The 12,759-nt window shown below is 54.9% G+C and overlaps 1 protein-coding gene across 4 annotated transcripts in view; it reads left to right on the forward strand.

Moving 5' to 3' along the window:
• Positions 1-1,894: 1,894 nt before the first annotated feature.
• Positions 1,895-12,759, forward strand: part of IRF2BPL (interferon regulatory factor 2 binding protein like) — a 52,976-nt gene continuing 42,111 nt past the window's right edge. For all 4 annotated transcript variants that reach the window (XM_057318583.1, XM_057318580.1, XM_057318582.1 and 1 more), the window contains exon 1: positions 1,895-7,105. In XM_057318583.1, the coding sequence (XP_057174566.1) occupies positions 2,843-5,215 (2,373 nt within the window). In that variant the 5' untranslated portion in view covers positions 1,895-2,842 and the 3' untranslated portion in view covers positions 5,216-7,105. The remainder of the gene's footprint in view (positions 7,106-12,759) is intronic.

Genomic DNA, 12,759 nt, shown 5'->3' on the forward strand with positions numbered 1-12,759 from the left:
AACTTTATTACAATTAGTAGGTAATAGTGATGAGAGTGCCGATCCTTACATTTTATGCAATTTACATTTTATGCAATTTACAAGGGAGTTTCACACCTTAACTAGCAACAGTACCAACGTTAATATCAATACTTATAATAACCAACACTTACTGTCCTCTTCCTGTGGGCCTGACAGTATGCTCCACACACCCCACGCTGTATTTGTTTTAGTCTGTGGCAGTGACAGATCCAAAACTTCTGTATGTGTAAGAACCCACTGGCACAACCTGTTTGGAAAGGGAAGGATGGGGGATGGTTCTAAAGGCGTATTTGCATAGCACTTTACATGAGATTGTATGTAACAGAAGAATGGGGGGACTGATGGAAATTTTGAGCACTACGAACTACCTTTGAGAACCTGAGCTTGTCACAGCTACCTCTCAAACCAGATTTACTGCATTCAGATCCCAGCTCCATCTCTAATGGCCATGTGACCTTGGGCAAGTTATTTAACCTCTATTTTGTGAGCCTGTAAAACAGAGTTCATGATAGAATCTACCTTGTAGATAATATTGAGAGTTTAATGATGATGCAAGAAAATCACCTAGTAGTGTCTGGCTCACTGCAGTTCGGTGAGTTACCTCCTATTATGACAAGAAACAAAGTGAAATCTCAAACAATTCTAGTAAGTTGCGAGATATGATCCCATTTTACAGATGGAGAACAGAGAGAATGCGAAAGAAAGTAACTACATCGAGGTCACAAAGCCGGTAAGTGATAGAGAAGATATTCCAACCTGGTCCACCAAACTCCAGAACCTGAAATGCGATTATATTGCTTCCCCTCCTCCAGCCTTCCCCAGCATTATCTCAATTTTCATGGCGGTGGGGGGAGGAGACCCAGTACATACAAGAATCAGTCGAACTGCCGTTACTACAGCTATGACCAGCGTATCTGTTCCACCATAAGCAATATGATTAGCTGTGGTCCCCTAACGGAAAAGAAATCATGGCCTTGCTCAGCCTTCTGGGGCACCACGGAATGAAATCACAGCACGTGAGGAATAATTTTTGAAAGCTGCCACCCAGCTTTATAAAGAGATAGCAATATCATTAAATGCTGCCCCACCTTCTTTTATCAAACCCGGAAAAACCACTCACCTGTTTGGCCTCTCCAGCACCTTCTCCCTCCCTGCCCCCAACTGCAGCTGTGCGCAGCCAGTAGACTGTTTTTCCTTAAAGGCCTCCGGGTGCTCGTAGCTTCTTTAGACATGCAGCCAAAATTTTTAGAGTGCGACTGGGGGGAGGAGTAGCTCACCCTGAATTCATTTAGCTCTGTCGTTGAAACTCAGGTTCCTAGACCAGAGCACAAAAACAAATCGAAAAGGCAGTTTCTGGGCAAATGGAAAACAGCTAATTTTGCAGGTGCTCTGGCATCAGTGGTAGCAAGGAATGCAACATCCATACCGGGGGGCGGGGGGCAGGGAGGGAGGAGGTTTGATTACAGACGAAATGAGTAATTCCCTCTATGAAATTCGCAACGAAAATCTTGAAACTGGACATTTAAATGTACTGCTTGGGGTGGGGTGGGGAGCGAGATCGGAAATGACGCTTGTGGTTTTTAAATGCGTTTTTACTTGGGAAAACCGGGCGGGGAAAGGAAAGGTCATCGTCTGTTTAATTTCCACCCCCCAGCCCAGGACGTCCAGCATTAGCTCGCCGGGCCTCAGCTGTTGTACACACACGGTGAGGGGGGAGGGGAAGGCGGAGGCGCGGAGGCGGGGCCGACTGGGAGGAATCTGGGCGCCCTGCCGCGCATGCGCCTTTCCCGAGCAACAAGTGGGCTCCACAGACAGAGGAAGTGTAAAGGGGAGGGAGGGGGGAGAACTGGTGCAGAGCATGGCGGTGACGTCAGCGCTCCGCCCGGGCGGCATCCCGCGCGGCCAAGCCGGGGACAGCGCGAGCCGCAGCGCGAGCGGGAGCGCCGAGACGCGCCTCCGGAACGTAGAGTAACAATCACAACCCCACATTCCGGGCGAGTGCGAGCGGGAAGGGATGCGACCCGGGCCGAGGCGCCGCGCGAGCGCCCTGCAGCCAACGTGAGCGCCGCCAGCCGCGGCGGCCCGGGCGCCGGCCAGGCCTGGGGGCGGCGGGAGCCTGCGTGCGTGCGCTCCTCTGCTCTGCTCTCGTGCGTCCTGGAAGCAGTGGTCGCGGCGGCTCCCTCCGGCCGTGCAAACCCAGCCGCCGCCAGCGGAACGGCCGACGCTGCGGAGGGCAGAAGCTCCTCTCGGCTGCCACCCCCTCCCAACCCCCGGCCCTCCGGGGAAGCGGCGACTTCAGCAAGATTGGACCTGGGCACCGGGTGGCACTGAACCCTCTAGCCTTCGCCCCAGGGAGCCTGGCGGGGAGAGGACGCAGCTCGTAGGGGGGCCCCCAGGGGAGAGGAAGAGACAGCCCCTTTCGAGCTTCCAAGCACCAGCCACTTCGGGGAGGGGGCCAAGAGCCAACGGCGGCCAGCACCCGGCACCCTCGCCCCCTCCCCTCGGGCCCGGAGCTTCCAGCCCAGGTCCGCGGCACCAGGAAGAAGGCGCCTGAGCTCCCCTCCCGACGACACAGCCGCAGTAGGAGGTGGGGGCGAGGAGCGGGCTGAACTCGTCCGCCGCCCCGGCGGTGGAGCCCCCGCGGAGAGGCGCTGCGCCGGCGGTGGAGACTCGCGCTCCCTCCAGCCTCTGGGGCAGAACTTTCTCGCCCCCCCTTCCTCCCCCGCAGCCGGACTCCCTCCCCAGCCGGCCAGTCCTCCCGGAGGAGAAGGCGCCGCGGAGACAGCCTGGGCGGGGGCCTACCTTCCCCAGGGCCGGCATCATGTCGGCGGCGCAGGTGTCCTCGTCCCGGAGACAGTCTTGCTACCTGTGCGACCTGCCCCGCATGCCCTGGGCCATGATCTGGGACTTCTCGGAACCCGTATGCCGCGGTTGCGTCAACTACGAGGGCGCCGATCGCATCGAGTTCGTGATCGAGACCGCGCGCCAGCTGAAGCGGGCGCACGGCTGCTTTCAAGACGGCCGCTCCCCCGGGCCGCCGCCGCCCGTCGGGGTCAAGACGGTGGCCCTGTCGGCTAAGGAGGCGGCGGCTGCAGCAGCGGCGGCAGCCGCCGCCGCACAGCAGCAGCAACAACAGCAGCAGCAGCAGCAACAGCAGCAGCAGCAGCAGCAGCAACAACAACAGCTCAACCACGTCGATGGTTCCAGCAAGCCTGCTGTGCTGGCGGCCCCGTCCGGCCTGGAGCGCTATGGCCTGAGCGCTGCCGCCGCTGCCGCCGCCGCTGCCGCCGCCGCGGTGGAGCAGCGCAGCCGCTTCGAGTACCCGCCACCGCCGGTGAGCCTGGGAAGCAGCAGTCACGCCGCGCGGCTACCCAACGGCCTGGGGGGCCCCAATGGCTTCCCGAAGCCGACACAGGAAGAGGGACCCCCGGAGCTGAACCGCCAGAGCCCCAACTCATCTTCAGCCGCGGCGTCGGTGGCGTCTCGGCGCGGGACGCACGGTGGGCTAGTGACGGGGCTGCCCAACCCGGGGGGTGGTGGAGGCCCCCAGCTCACGGTGCCCCCCAACCTGCTGCCGCAGACGCTACTTAACGGCCCGGCCAGTGCCGCCGTGCTGCCCCCACCGCCGCCCCACGGCCTAGGCAGCCGTGGGCCCCCGACGCCCGCGCCCCCAGGGGCACCCGGGGGCCCCGCTTGTCTTGGGGGCGCCCCGGGCGTATCAACCGCGTCGTCCTCTGCGTCGTCTTCGACCTCGTCGTCAGTGGCGGAGGTGGGAGTGGGTGCTGGCGGCAAAAGGCCCGGCTCGGTCTCGAGCACAGACCAGGAGCGCGAGCTGAAGGAGAAGCAGCGGAACGCCGAGGCCCTGGCCGAGCTGAGCGAGAGCCTGCGCAACCGCGCGGAGGAGTGGGCCAACAAGCCCAAGATGGTCCGCGACACGCTGCTCACGCTGGCTGGCTGCACGCCCTACGAGGTGCGTTTCAAGAAGGACCACTCGCTGCTGGGCCGCGTCTTCGCCTTCGATGCTGTCTCCAAGCCCGGCATGGACTACGAGTTGAAGCTGTTCATTGAGTACCCCACGGGCTCAGGCAACGTGTACTCCAGCGCATCTGGTGTGGCCAAGCAGATGTACCAGGACTGTATGAAGGACTTCGGTCGGGGTCTCTCCTCCGGCTTCAAGTATCTGGAGTACGAGAAGAAGCACGGCTCTGGGGACTGGCGCCTCCTTGGAGACCTGCTGCCCGAGGCCGTGCGCTTCTTCAAGGAGGGCGTGCCCGGCGCCGACATGCTGCCCCAGCCCTACCTGGACGCCAGCTGCCCCATGTTGCCCACGGCGCTGGTGAGTCTAAGCCGCGCCCCCAGCGCCCCCCCGGGCACCGGGGCCCTGCCGCCGGCCACCCCTTCGGGCCGGGGCACAGCCGCCAGTCTTCGCAAGAGGAAGGCGTCCCCCGAGCCCCCGGACTCCGCCGAGGGCGCCCTCAAACTGGGCGAGGAGCAGCAGAGGCAGCAGTGGATGGCGAACCAGAGCGAGGCACTAAAGCTCACCATGTCGGCCGGGGGCTTTGCGGCGCCGGGGCATGCCGCCGGGGGTCCGCCCCCGCCGCCTCCGCCCCTGGGACCCCATTCCAACCGGACCACCCCGCCCGAGTCAGCCCCTCAGAACGGTCCGTCCCCCATGGCCGCCCTCATGTCGGTGGCAGACACTCTGGGCACGGCGCACTCGCCCAAGGACGGCAGTTCCGTGCACTCCACCACTGCGTCCGCGAGGCGCAACAGCAGCAGCCCGGTGTCACCGGCCTCCGTGCCTGGGCAGCGCCGCTTGGCATCACGGAACGGGGACCTGAATTTACAGGTGGCGCCCCCGCCGCCTAGCACCCACCCGGGCATGGACCAAGTGCACCCCCAAAACATTCCGGATTCCCCTATGGCCAACAGCGGGCCCCTCTGCTGTACCATTTGCCACGAACGTTTGGAGGACACGCATTTCGTTCAGTGCCCATCCGTCCCCAGCCACAAATTCTGTTTCCCTTGCTCTAGAGAGAGTATCAAGGCCCAGGGGGCCACCGGCGAGGTGTACTGCCCCAGCGGAGAGAAATGCCCCCTGGTTGGGTCGAATGTACCTTGGGCCTTCATGCAGGGCGAAATCGCGACGATCTTAGCTGGAGATGTTAAAGTGAAAAAGGAGAGAGACCCTTGAACCAGGAGACAGCCACCTTCTCTGCCCCTGACCAGCTCCTCTCCGATCCAGAGGGCCCCACCCCCACCCACAGCGACCCTCCCTCCCCTCCCCCCCGAGATGTAGAATTGTGAATATAACAAACTGCAAAAAGTTAGTCTTATGTATAGACATTATTTTCGTCGTATGTTTCTATATTTTGAAACAAAAGGTATGTAACTTCTTCATTTGAAGGATAAGCTGGTTTGTGTTAAGCAGTATACTATTGGTTGGTCATTTGCATCATTTCGTTAGCATTTATTTGGTGGCAGAGTGTTTGCCTAGGTACAGAATTAATAGCCCTTAGCAACGACTGCTGCTGGTGTGTATTTTTGTAAATGTTATGCACTCTCTGAAAGGAAAAGAAAACACAAAAGAAAATGACTTTTTTTTTTTTTTTTTTTTGCCAAGGCCAGTGTTGCTGCCTAAAAAAAAAAAAGATGCTATAAAACGGTGAAAGCTTCTTTCTAAACAGCCCCAAGAGTTGAAGTCTTCACTTTATTTTGTTCCATTTTGTTCTGTTTTGTTTTTTGTTTTTCTGTTTTGTTTGCAAAATGGTAAGGGGGGGTGTTGGGGGGGCGGGGTGTTTTTTGTTGCAAGTTTGTGAGGGAAAATGTTTTGGTTTGTTTCTACTGACCTGAATGTGTTGGATCTTCACGTGTTGTTTTGTTTTTGCTTTATTGATGCACGGATGCTTTTGAACAGTAGAGCGAAATGCTAGACATGGGGAATCTGCTCTGTTTGTCCTTTATACATTTCTGTAGTTAACAGAACACTGTAATGTGCCTTGGAGCTTAGTAACTTGTAATAAATTCAATTGATATTAATTCTGCCCCGAGTCAGCAAGTGTGTTTTTCTAGAGCGAAGGCCACAAAGTGCCAACACAGGGGACACCTTCCCTACCAGCATAGAACACAAATGCTGGTGCCTTTGCAAACCCTTTGAGGAGGTGGCATCTGTAGAAGGCCCTGGGCTGGCTGACTGCCCCCCCGCCCAGTACCAGGCTATTTACATTCACCTCTTGGGGGCGGGACAGTTGCTGACTAAGCAATTTCTGTTTACTCTTCTGCATCTCTGTTTTCCCCGTTGAGCGCCCCAGCTGCAAATGGCATTGTCAGGAACTCGCCCTGTGGCCTCCAGTATGTGCTGATCCCCAGTGCAGCTGTGACTTGTGCAAGTGGGAAAAACAAAAAACAAAAAAACTAGGATGCTTTGCCTCTTGGATGTGGCAGAAATAACACTTACTGCACATATAAAGCAAAAATGCCACAGAGCTGGGAGCTGTCAGTGGAGGCAGGCGGGGTGTGGGCACCAGGGAAACAAATGCATGTACTGAGCCAGGAGAGTTGCCAGCAGCTTCCAGCTGATGCATTGGAAAAGCAGTGCCACCTCATTCATCACTCACCCCCCACACTCCTTTATGATAAGTATTTCTTAAGGCAGGACACTTCGCTGGTTGGAAGATGATTGTGGGGAACGGGGGAAGAGAGAAATAAGCCAAACCCAGTTCCTGAGGCAAAGGTCACTTATGACACCAAATAAAACCCATTTCTCACTGGTGAAGAAATTCAAGTATTTGTCTAATCAACTTTTTGGCGGCATTTGTGAGGTCCAGAGGGGTAGGGAAGGGGACCAGGACTGGAATAGTCCTTTAGAGCTTTGAGCCCCCTTGGCTGAAACCACACTGGAGCTCTCCCAGAGCTAGGGCAAGGCAAACAAACCTGGCTTGGACCTTGTACTTTGTGCGTGGCAAGTGGAAGACAGTAGAAAACAGGAGGAAGGTAGCAAAACAAAACCTATCTGAAATTCATTCCTGGTCACACCTGGACTCCCGGGACGGGGGCATGCTGGGCCAGGACAGTCCCCATCCAGGTGAGGATTAAGCGAATAAGGGGAGAGACTTGGTGCCTCACCCTGCTCCCATCAAAGAGGGCGCAGGAGCAGGAGGGTAGGGAGGTGGGTATGGGTGCAGGCATGTTTGGGGAAAAGCAAATCACTGGTTAGCCCAGAACACCGGTGTGGAGGTTGGGTTGGTGTTGGGACTCGCTGTTAATAACACCCTTTTAGTTTCTGTTCCTGCTTCGCCACCACCATCATTGAAGTAGTGGAAACCATGACTGTGTATGTGTGTGTGTGTGTGTGTGTTTTGGGGGTGTGGATAACTGGCAATTGATGGATCTGCTGCAGCCTCTTAATCCTGGTACATGGGAGGTGCCTGTCTCACCTCTTTAAGAATCTCCCCACATATAAATAGATATGCGTGTCAGCTTCCTGCAAATGTGTCCATGCATTTTCATCGGCTGCCAAGTGTATTGGTGCTTATGAGTCATGAAACCTATTTTCATCCTCAGGGGTAATTAACTTGGGGGTGATAATGCATAGCAGACTGTAGGAAGAGTTAATTCTAAAACCCATCCTTGCCTGGCTACCAATCACGCGTTTCACTTAAAGGTCTGGGTTGGCTTTTCTCATAAGCTCATTAATAAAAACCAAGCATGTTTCGCCTGGAAGATCCTCTGAGGTGCTCCCAACCCCCACTCCCAGCACACACACTCTGAAAATGGGTAAAGCTCAGCAGCCTGAGAATACAGAGATAGAGTGTCACGGGTGTAATTTAACCACCATTGAACGAAGGAGCCTGGGTGCCGCCACAGCACGGAACTGCGCATGTGAACTTCGATGTGTGGATTACCTGTCCGGATGCCGACCCTGCGAATCCAGTCCGGTGGCTCCGGGTGGGAGTTGGTCCTGTTACCTGTCTCTGGGGGCCCCTCCGCGGCTGGCGGCCTGCCACCGTGTCTTCATTGCTGTGGTGTTGTGTTCAAGAACTTTTAGGATTACAAGACCCTTGCGTTAGTGCACAGAGGTAGGAAAGGGGCCTGTCATTAGAAGCTGAGAACAGCCCTTCTTGTTGCTGGATGCATTAGCAGGAGACCAGTAGCTGTAATAATGAGGCATCCAGCAAAGGCGCCGATGAGGCCTGGGGGAGAGGAGGGAGGGAGTGGGAGGGAGAGCGAGGGTTGGGTGGAACTCAGGCTGGAAGTGAATTATAATGGCACAGTTAATTAAAGTTTACCATAGCCGGGGGCCATTTGTTAAATGGCGGCTCTCCCTTCTCTTTTTTGGAACCATGTGACCTTTCTCTCTGCTCTGACCCATTCAGCCGCTAGTCTGGTTGTCATACCGCTCTTGCTTTGATCCCCAAGCTAGATTCCCCCTTCCCCAAGGCTTTCCACATTGCACGCCTAGGAAGCATTTTTTTCTTCTGTACGTGAGGATGCTTATGGATTCAGAGATTCAGACGGAGATCTCTGGATGACCCTAGGTTTCTTCATCGCCCCTGGATGGATCTCCCCAAGTCCTCCATTTCCCATCCATCCCAGTCCCTTCCCCCACAGACCCGAGGTGGCCAACATTTAATAATCTATATTGTATTTACTTATATGTATTGTTTGTACGACTAATCCAAGCTGGATATTTCTTTTAGTGGCACCGGGATCAGGCAAGGAGAGTTTTGAGAGAATGGGCAGATGGGGGTCATTTTTTGACCTTGATCTCTGAAGACTACGCCATAGGAGAGGGCCACTGTGTCCCGCATTAGCATATGAACCCGCTCTGCTCCCGTGGGCGTGCATGTCCACGTTACCAAGTGTAAGATTTGTGGGTGCATTTTCACGTGCATCCAGCCCAGCCTGCTGATACAATGACTACTGAAATTCACTTTTGTTTTCTCTCAGACTTGATCAAATCAAGGAAACAAGAACTGGAAATGCCCTTACGGTCATCTAGTGAAGTGCTTTCTAAACCTTTCTGAGGTCAGAGACGCGGTAGAAAAATCGGATAAACATTATGGACCCTTCCCCAGAAAGTGCAGGTGCCCTCAAACACATGGATTTGCATACATTTTCTTTCCTTTTTAATATCCATTTTATGTATTTCTTTTAATAGATAAACATTTCTTTGCTTCAAAATTCAGAAGGTGCAAAGGCGAATAGAGCCCTGTAAAGACTTTTTGGTGCCATTGGCCCCTCTGCCACCCAGTTCCCTTCTGCGATGCCACCAGTGTTACTCGATTTTTAAAGGAGTCTGTGCACATCTAAAGCCCAGCCACAGAACCTGAGTTCAGAACTTAGGTCTAGTCTGTCCACCTCGTGAAGTCGAGGCTGCCAAAGAATGGAGAGCAGGAGTAAATTGCCTATGGTCACGCAGTGGCAGAACCTGGACTAGGTCCCTGTTATGGAACAGCTCTAATGGACTTTTCTATTAAAAAAAAAATTAAGGACACTTGGCTTACTCCAACAGTGTATGAGAAAAGTGATGATGAGATGGGCGAAGGAGTGTGAGCACCTGGCGGGGGAGGGCTCAGTGTTTTCACTAATTCTTGGGGGACTAGGAACAAGCATTTGTCCCTTGGTCTCTTGTAGCCATTTCACTTGGGGATGGGGATGGGGATGTTCAGAAGTTTCTAGGTTTCTGGCTGTAAACGTGAGGGGAATCTGAACCAGTGAAGTCTTAACCTTTAAGATGTGGATCTTCACGCCACCTCCCCCCTTGCTGATCAGAAACTTCTGATAATTTAGACAGAGAAGCAACCATCTGGGTACAGAAGTAAATAGGAGAGAGAAAGATCAACCAGGACTCCTCCTGCCTTCCCTTGAGCGAGTTTGGGGCTTCTCTCCTCTCTCCCTGTCACTCTGCTCTGCCCGGCCCTCTCTCCCTGCTGACAAAGAGGGAACCGAAGGAGACAAGAGGCACCCCACCTGCGGGGTAGATGCACACTCGGCCTAGGAGGAAGGCGTGATCACTCCCATTTTACAGATGCGCCAACTGAGCTCAGAGAGGTTAAATACACGAGGCCATCCCTGTTGTGTAATTCAAGTCCAGGGCAGCCTGGAGCCTGGACTCTATCCCTTGATTCCTGGGTTGTTTCATGCAAAAGGCTTCTGACTTCCAACCCTTAGGGCCCAGGAAATCCAGGCTCAGAGCTTACTTCTCAACCCTCAGCCCTCTTTCATCTTCCAGAGCCTCTCTGTGAGCCTGGCCAGTGCCCGTGAGCAAGGATGTGCACAGGAGGGGCTGTTGAGAAATCCCTAGGAGAGGGGCTCTGCGCTGAGCGCACGGAGTCTGTCTCTCTCTCTCCCTCTGTCCCCCCCTCAGACTCTCCCTCTCTAAATAAATTAATTAAATCTTCAACAAAAAAAGAATGAGCCCACCTCTGTCTCAGCTTTGACCGGACAGAGAGGTGGGCAGGAAGCAAACGCGGGTTCTCACTTCTCAGGCACATTGCCCCACTGGGGCACATCAGCCTCATGGGCCACTGTGTTCTCTGTTAGTCTTGCTTGTTTTAGAGGAAAAGAAGTGGCAATGAACCCTTGAGCCTGGCCTGGCTGTCCTGTCTCGTTGGGGTCCCAGATGTGCATCCACCCCATATAAGAGACTGTGCAGTCTGTATGCAGTCTGTGTTTAGTTTTGGGGTTTGGTCCAGGAACACTTAGCTCTCTGTGAGCACCATAATGTGGACCCCCAGTGGTTGGGCCCCCCGTCCAGGCTAGACTCAAGAGAAGTCTCCCAGCCTCCCAGCAGGTCTCCTGTTGCCTGCAGACCCTTCTTGCTCCAGGCCATGGCTCCGTAGCAGTTAGTTCTTTTGCACATCTGAGGAGGTCACATCTTTGCTTAGAGACCTCCCTTGGCTCCCTGTTACCCTACAGGATAAAGTCCAAATCCTTGACTCTACCGTTTCCCTCTGCTGACGGTAGGGTATTTTAATCTTTAAAAAGATATTACAGGGACGCCTGGGTGGCTCATTTGGTTAAGTGTCTGCCTTCAGCTCAGGTCATGGTCCCAGGGGCCTGGGATCGAGCCCGGGATCGAGCCCCCCATCGGGCGCTCTGCTCAACGGAGAGCCTGCTTCTCCCTTTCCCTCTGACCCCCATTTGTGCTTGCTCTCTCTCTCTCTCTCTAGTGCTCTCTCTCAGATAAATAAAATAAATCTTAAAAAAAAAAAGATATTACATATACATGGTTTAAAAAAAAAAAAAAGATAATCAAAGCACATGAAAAGATAGTGAAAATCTGGTCAGTCTCCTTCCACTTCCAGGCCTTCAGTCCTCCTTTCCCAAGGGGAGAACTGCTGGCAGTTATCTGGGGTATATTTTAGTATTAGATGCACAAAGCAGCTTAGGTTTATAATATATATCCCCTGGGAATAGATCCTGGGACAAGCCAAGGATAAGAAGGAAGGTCCAAGGCAAGGAACTGGACTTGGGTCAGAGCCCCAATCTGGGTCTGGGGTATCTCCTAACCCCATAGCTAGGGACTAGCTGTAATTCTTCATAGGCTTCTGGACAAAGGGTGTGTGTGTGTGTGTCTTTGGCCCTCACACAGTGCACCTGCATCACTGTGGTATGTTGGGCTCCTTAAGTGAGCCCCTGTGAGGTTTAGGGGGGTTCTCTGGAGGGAATGGGGGTGGGGAGAGGCAGGGCAGTGACCACAAAGCCCAGGTATCCACAGCAGTGTCCAGAGCCTTTCTCCTCAATAGCTGTGTCCCCTTCCTCTCCCAGGATCCACGACAGACAGCTGGGTGAAGCCGGCAGAATTGCTTCCCCAGGTGACAGACCAGGAACCTGTGACTAAAGGAAAGAGCAGGGGAGGAACATTATCGAGTGTAACCTCTGGAGCCGACAGTGGGTCAGGCATTGTCATACACTATTTCTCTTTTATGATGGCTGCTTGTTGCTATCACTCTCCCGTGACAGGAAAATACCCATAGGAGGTACTGTTATTGCCCCCATTTCCCAGACAAGATAACCAAAGCAGAGAGCAGTAAATACCTCGCCCCTGCCTGGCCTCCCTCCTCCTCTCATGCCTGCAGGTGCCGCACTGGCTCCCCAACCCCCCCCACCCCCAACCCGGCTCCCACACCTCCCTCTGCAAACCCTTCCAGGGAGACCTGGGTTTTGTTGCGAGGAGTGAGGGGCGGGCCTCTGAAATCCGGGGGCCCCGGGTTAGTCCGGCCGCCTCCGAGAACAGGTTCGGGTTGCTGGGGGCGCCGGGGCGACGCTGGCGGTCAGCACCCAGCCAGAGGCAGCTGTGGAATGCCGGCCACGTGAACGCGGAGGAATTAACTCTGCGCCCCTGGGTCTCGGCCCAGACGGTCACGTGACCACCTCTTACAAACTACCCCCCCACCCCACCGCCCGCCCCTGCTCGTCTGCTCGGAGCCGCAGGCCCGCAGTACTCTGTCTGGCTAGGGCCAGGCCACCCGTTCCTGACTCACGGAGTTGCAAGCATGCCCAATTAGCTAGGGGCAAGGGAGCCCCCTGGAATTAGGATCACTTTAGGGGTGGGCGAGAGAGAGGCCCCTGGGAGCTTCTCAGGATAGGGCAGAAAGGGGTAGAACTGGGGACCCCAGAGCAAGAGCTGCCGTGGAGTTCCCCCCTTACCTGGGATTAAACTGCCGGGCCAGCCCAGCTGCCAACAGGCAGCATCTCGGGCTTCAGCCTGGTTCTGCCCCAGAAGGGTCTCCA

This window comes from Ursus arctos, unplaced genomic scaffold, assembly GCF_023065955.2.
Source record: "Ursus arctos isolate Adak ecotype North America unplaced genomic scaffold, UrsArc2.0 scaffold_25, whole genome shotgun sequence".
NCBI lineage: Eukaryota > Metazoa > Chordata > Mammalia > Carnivora > Ursidae > Ursus > Ursus arctos.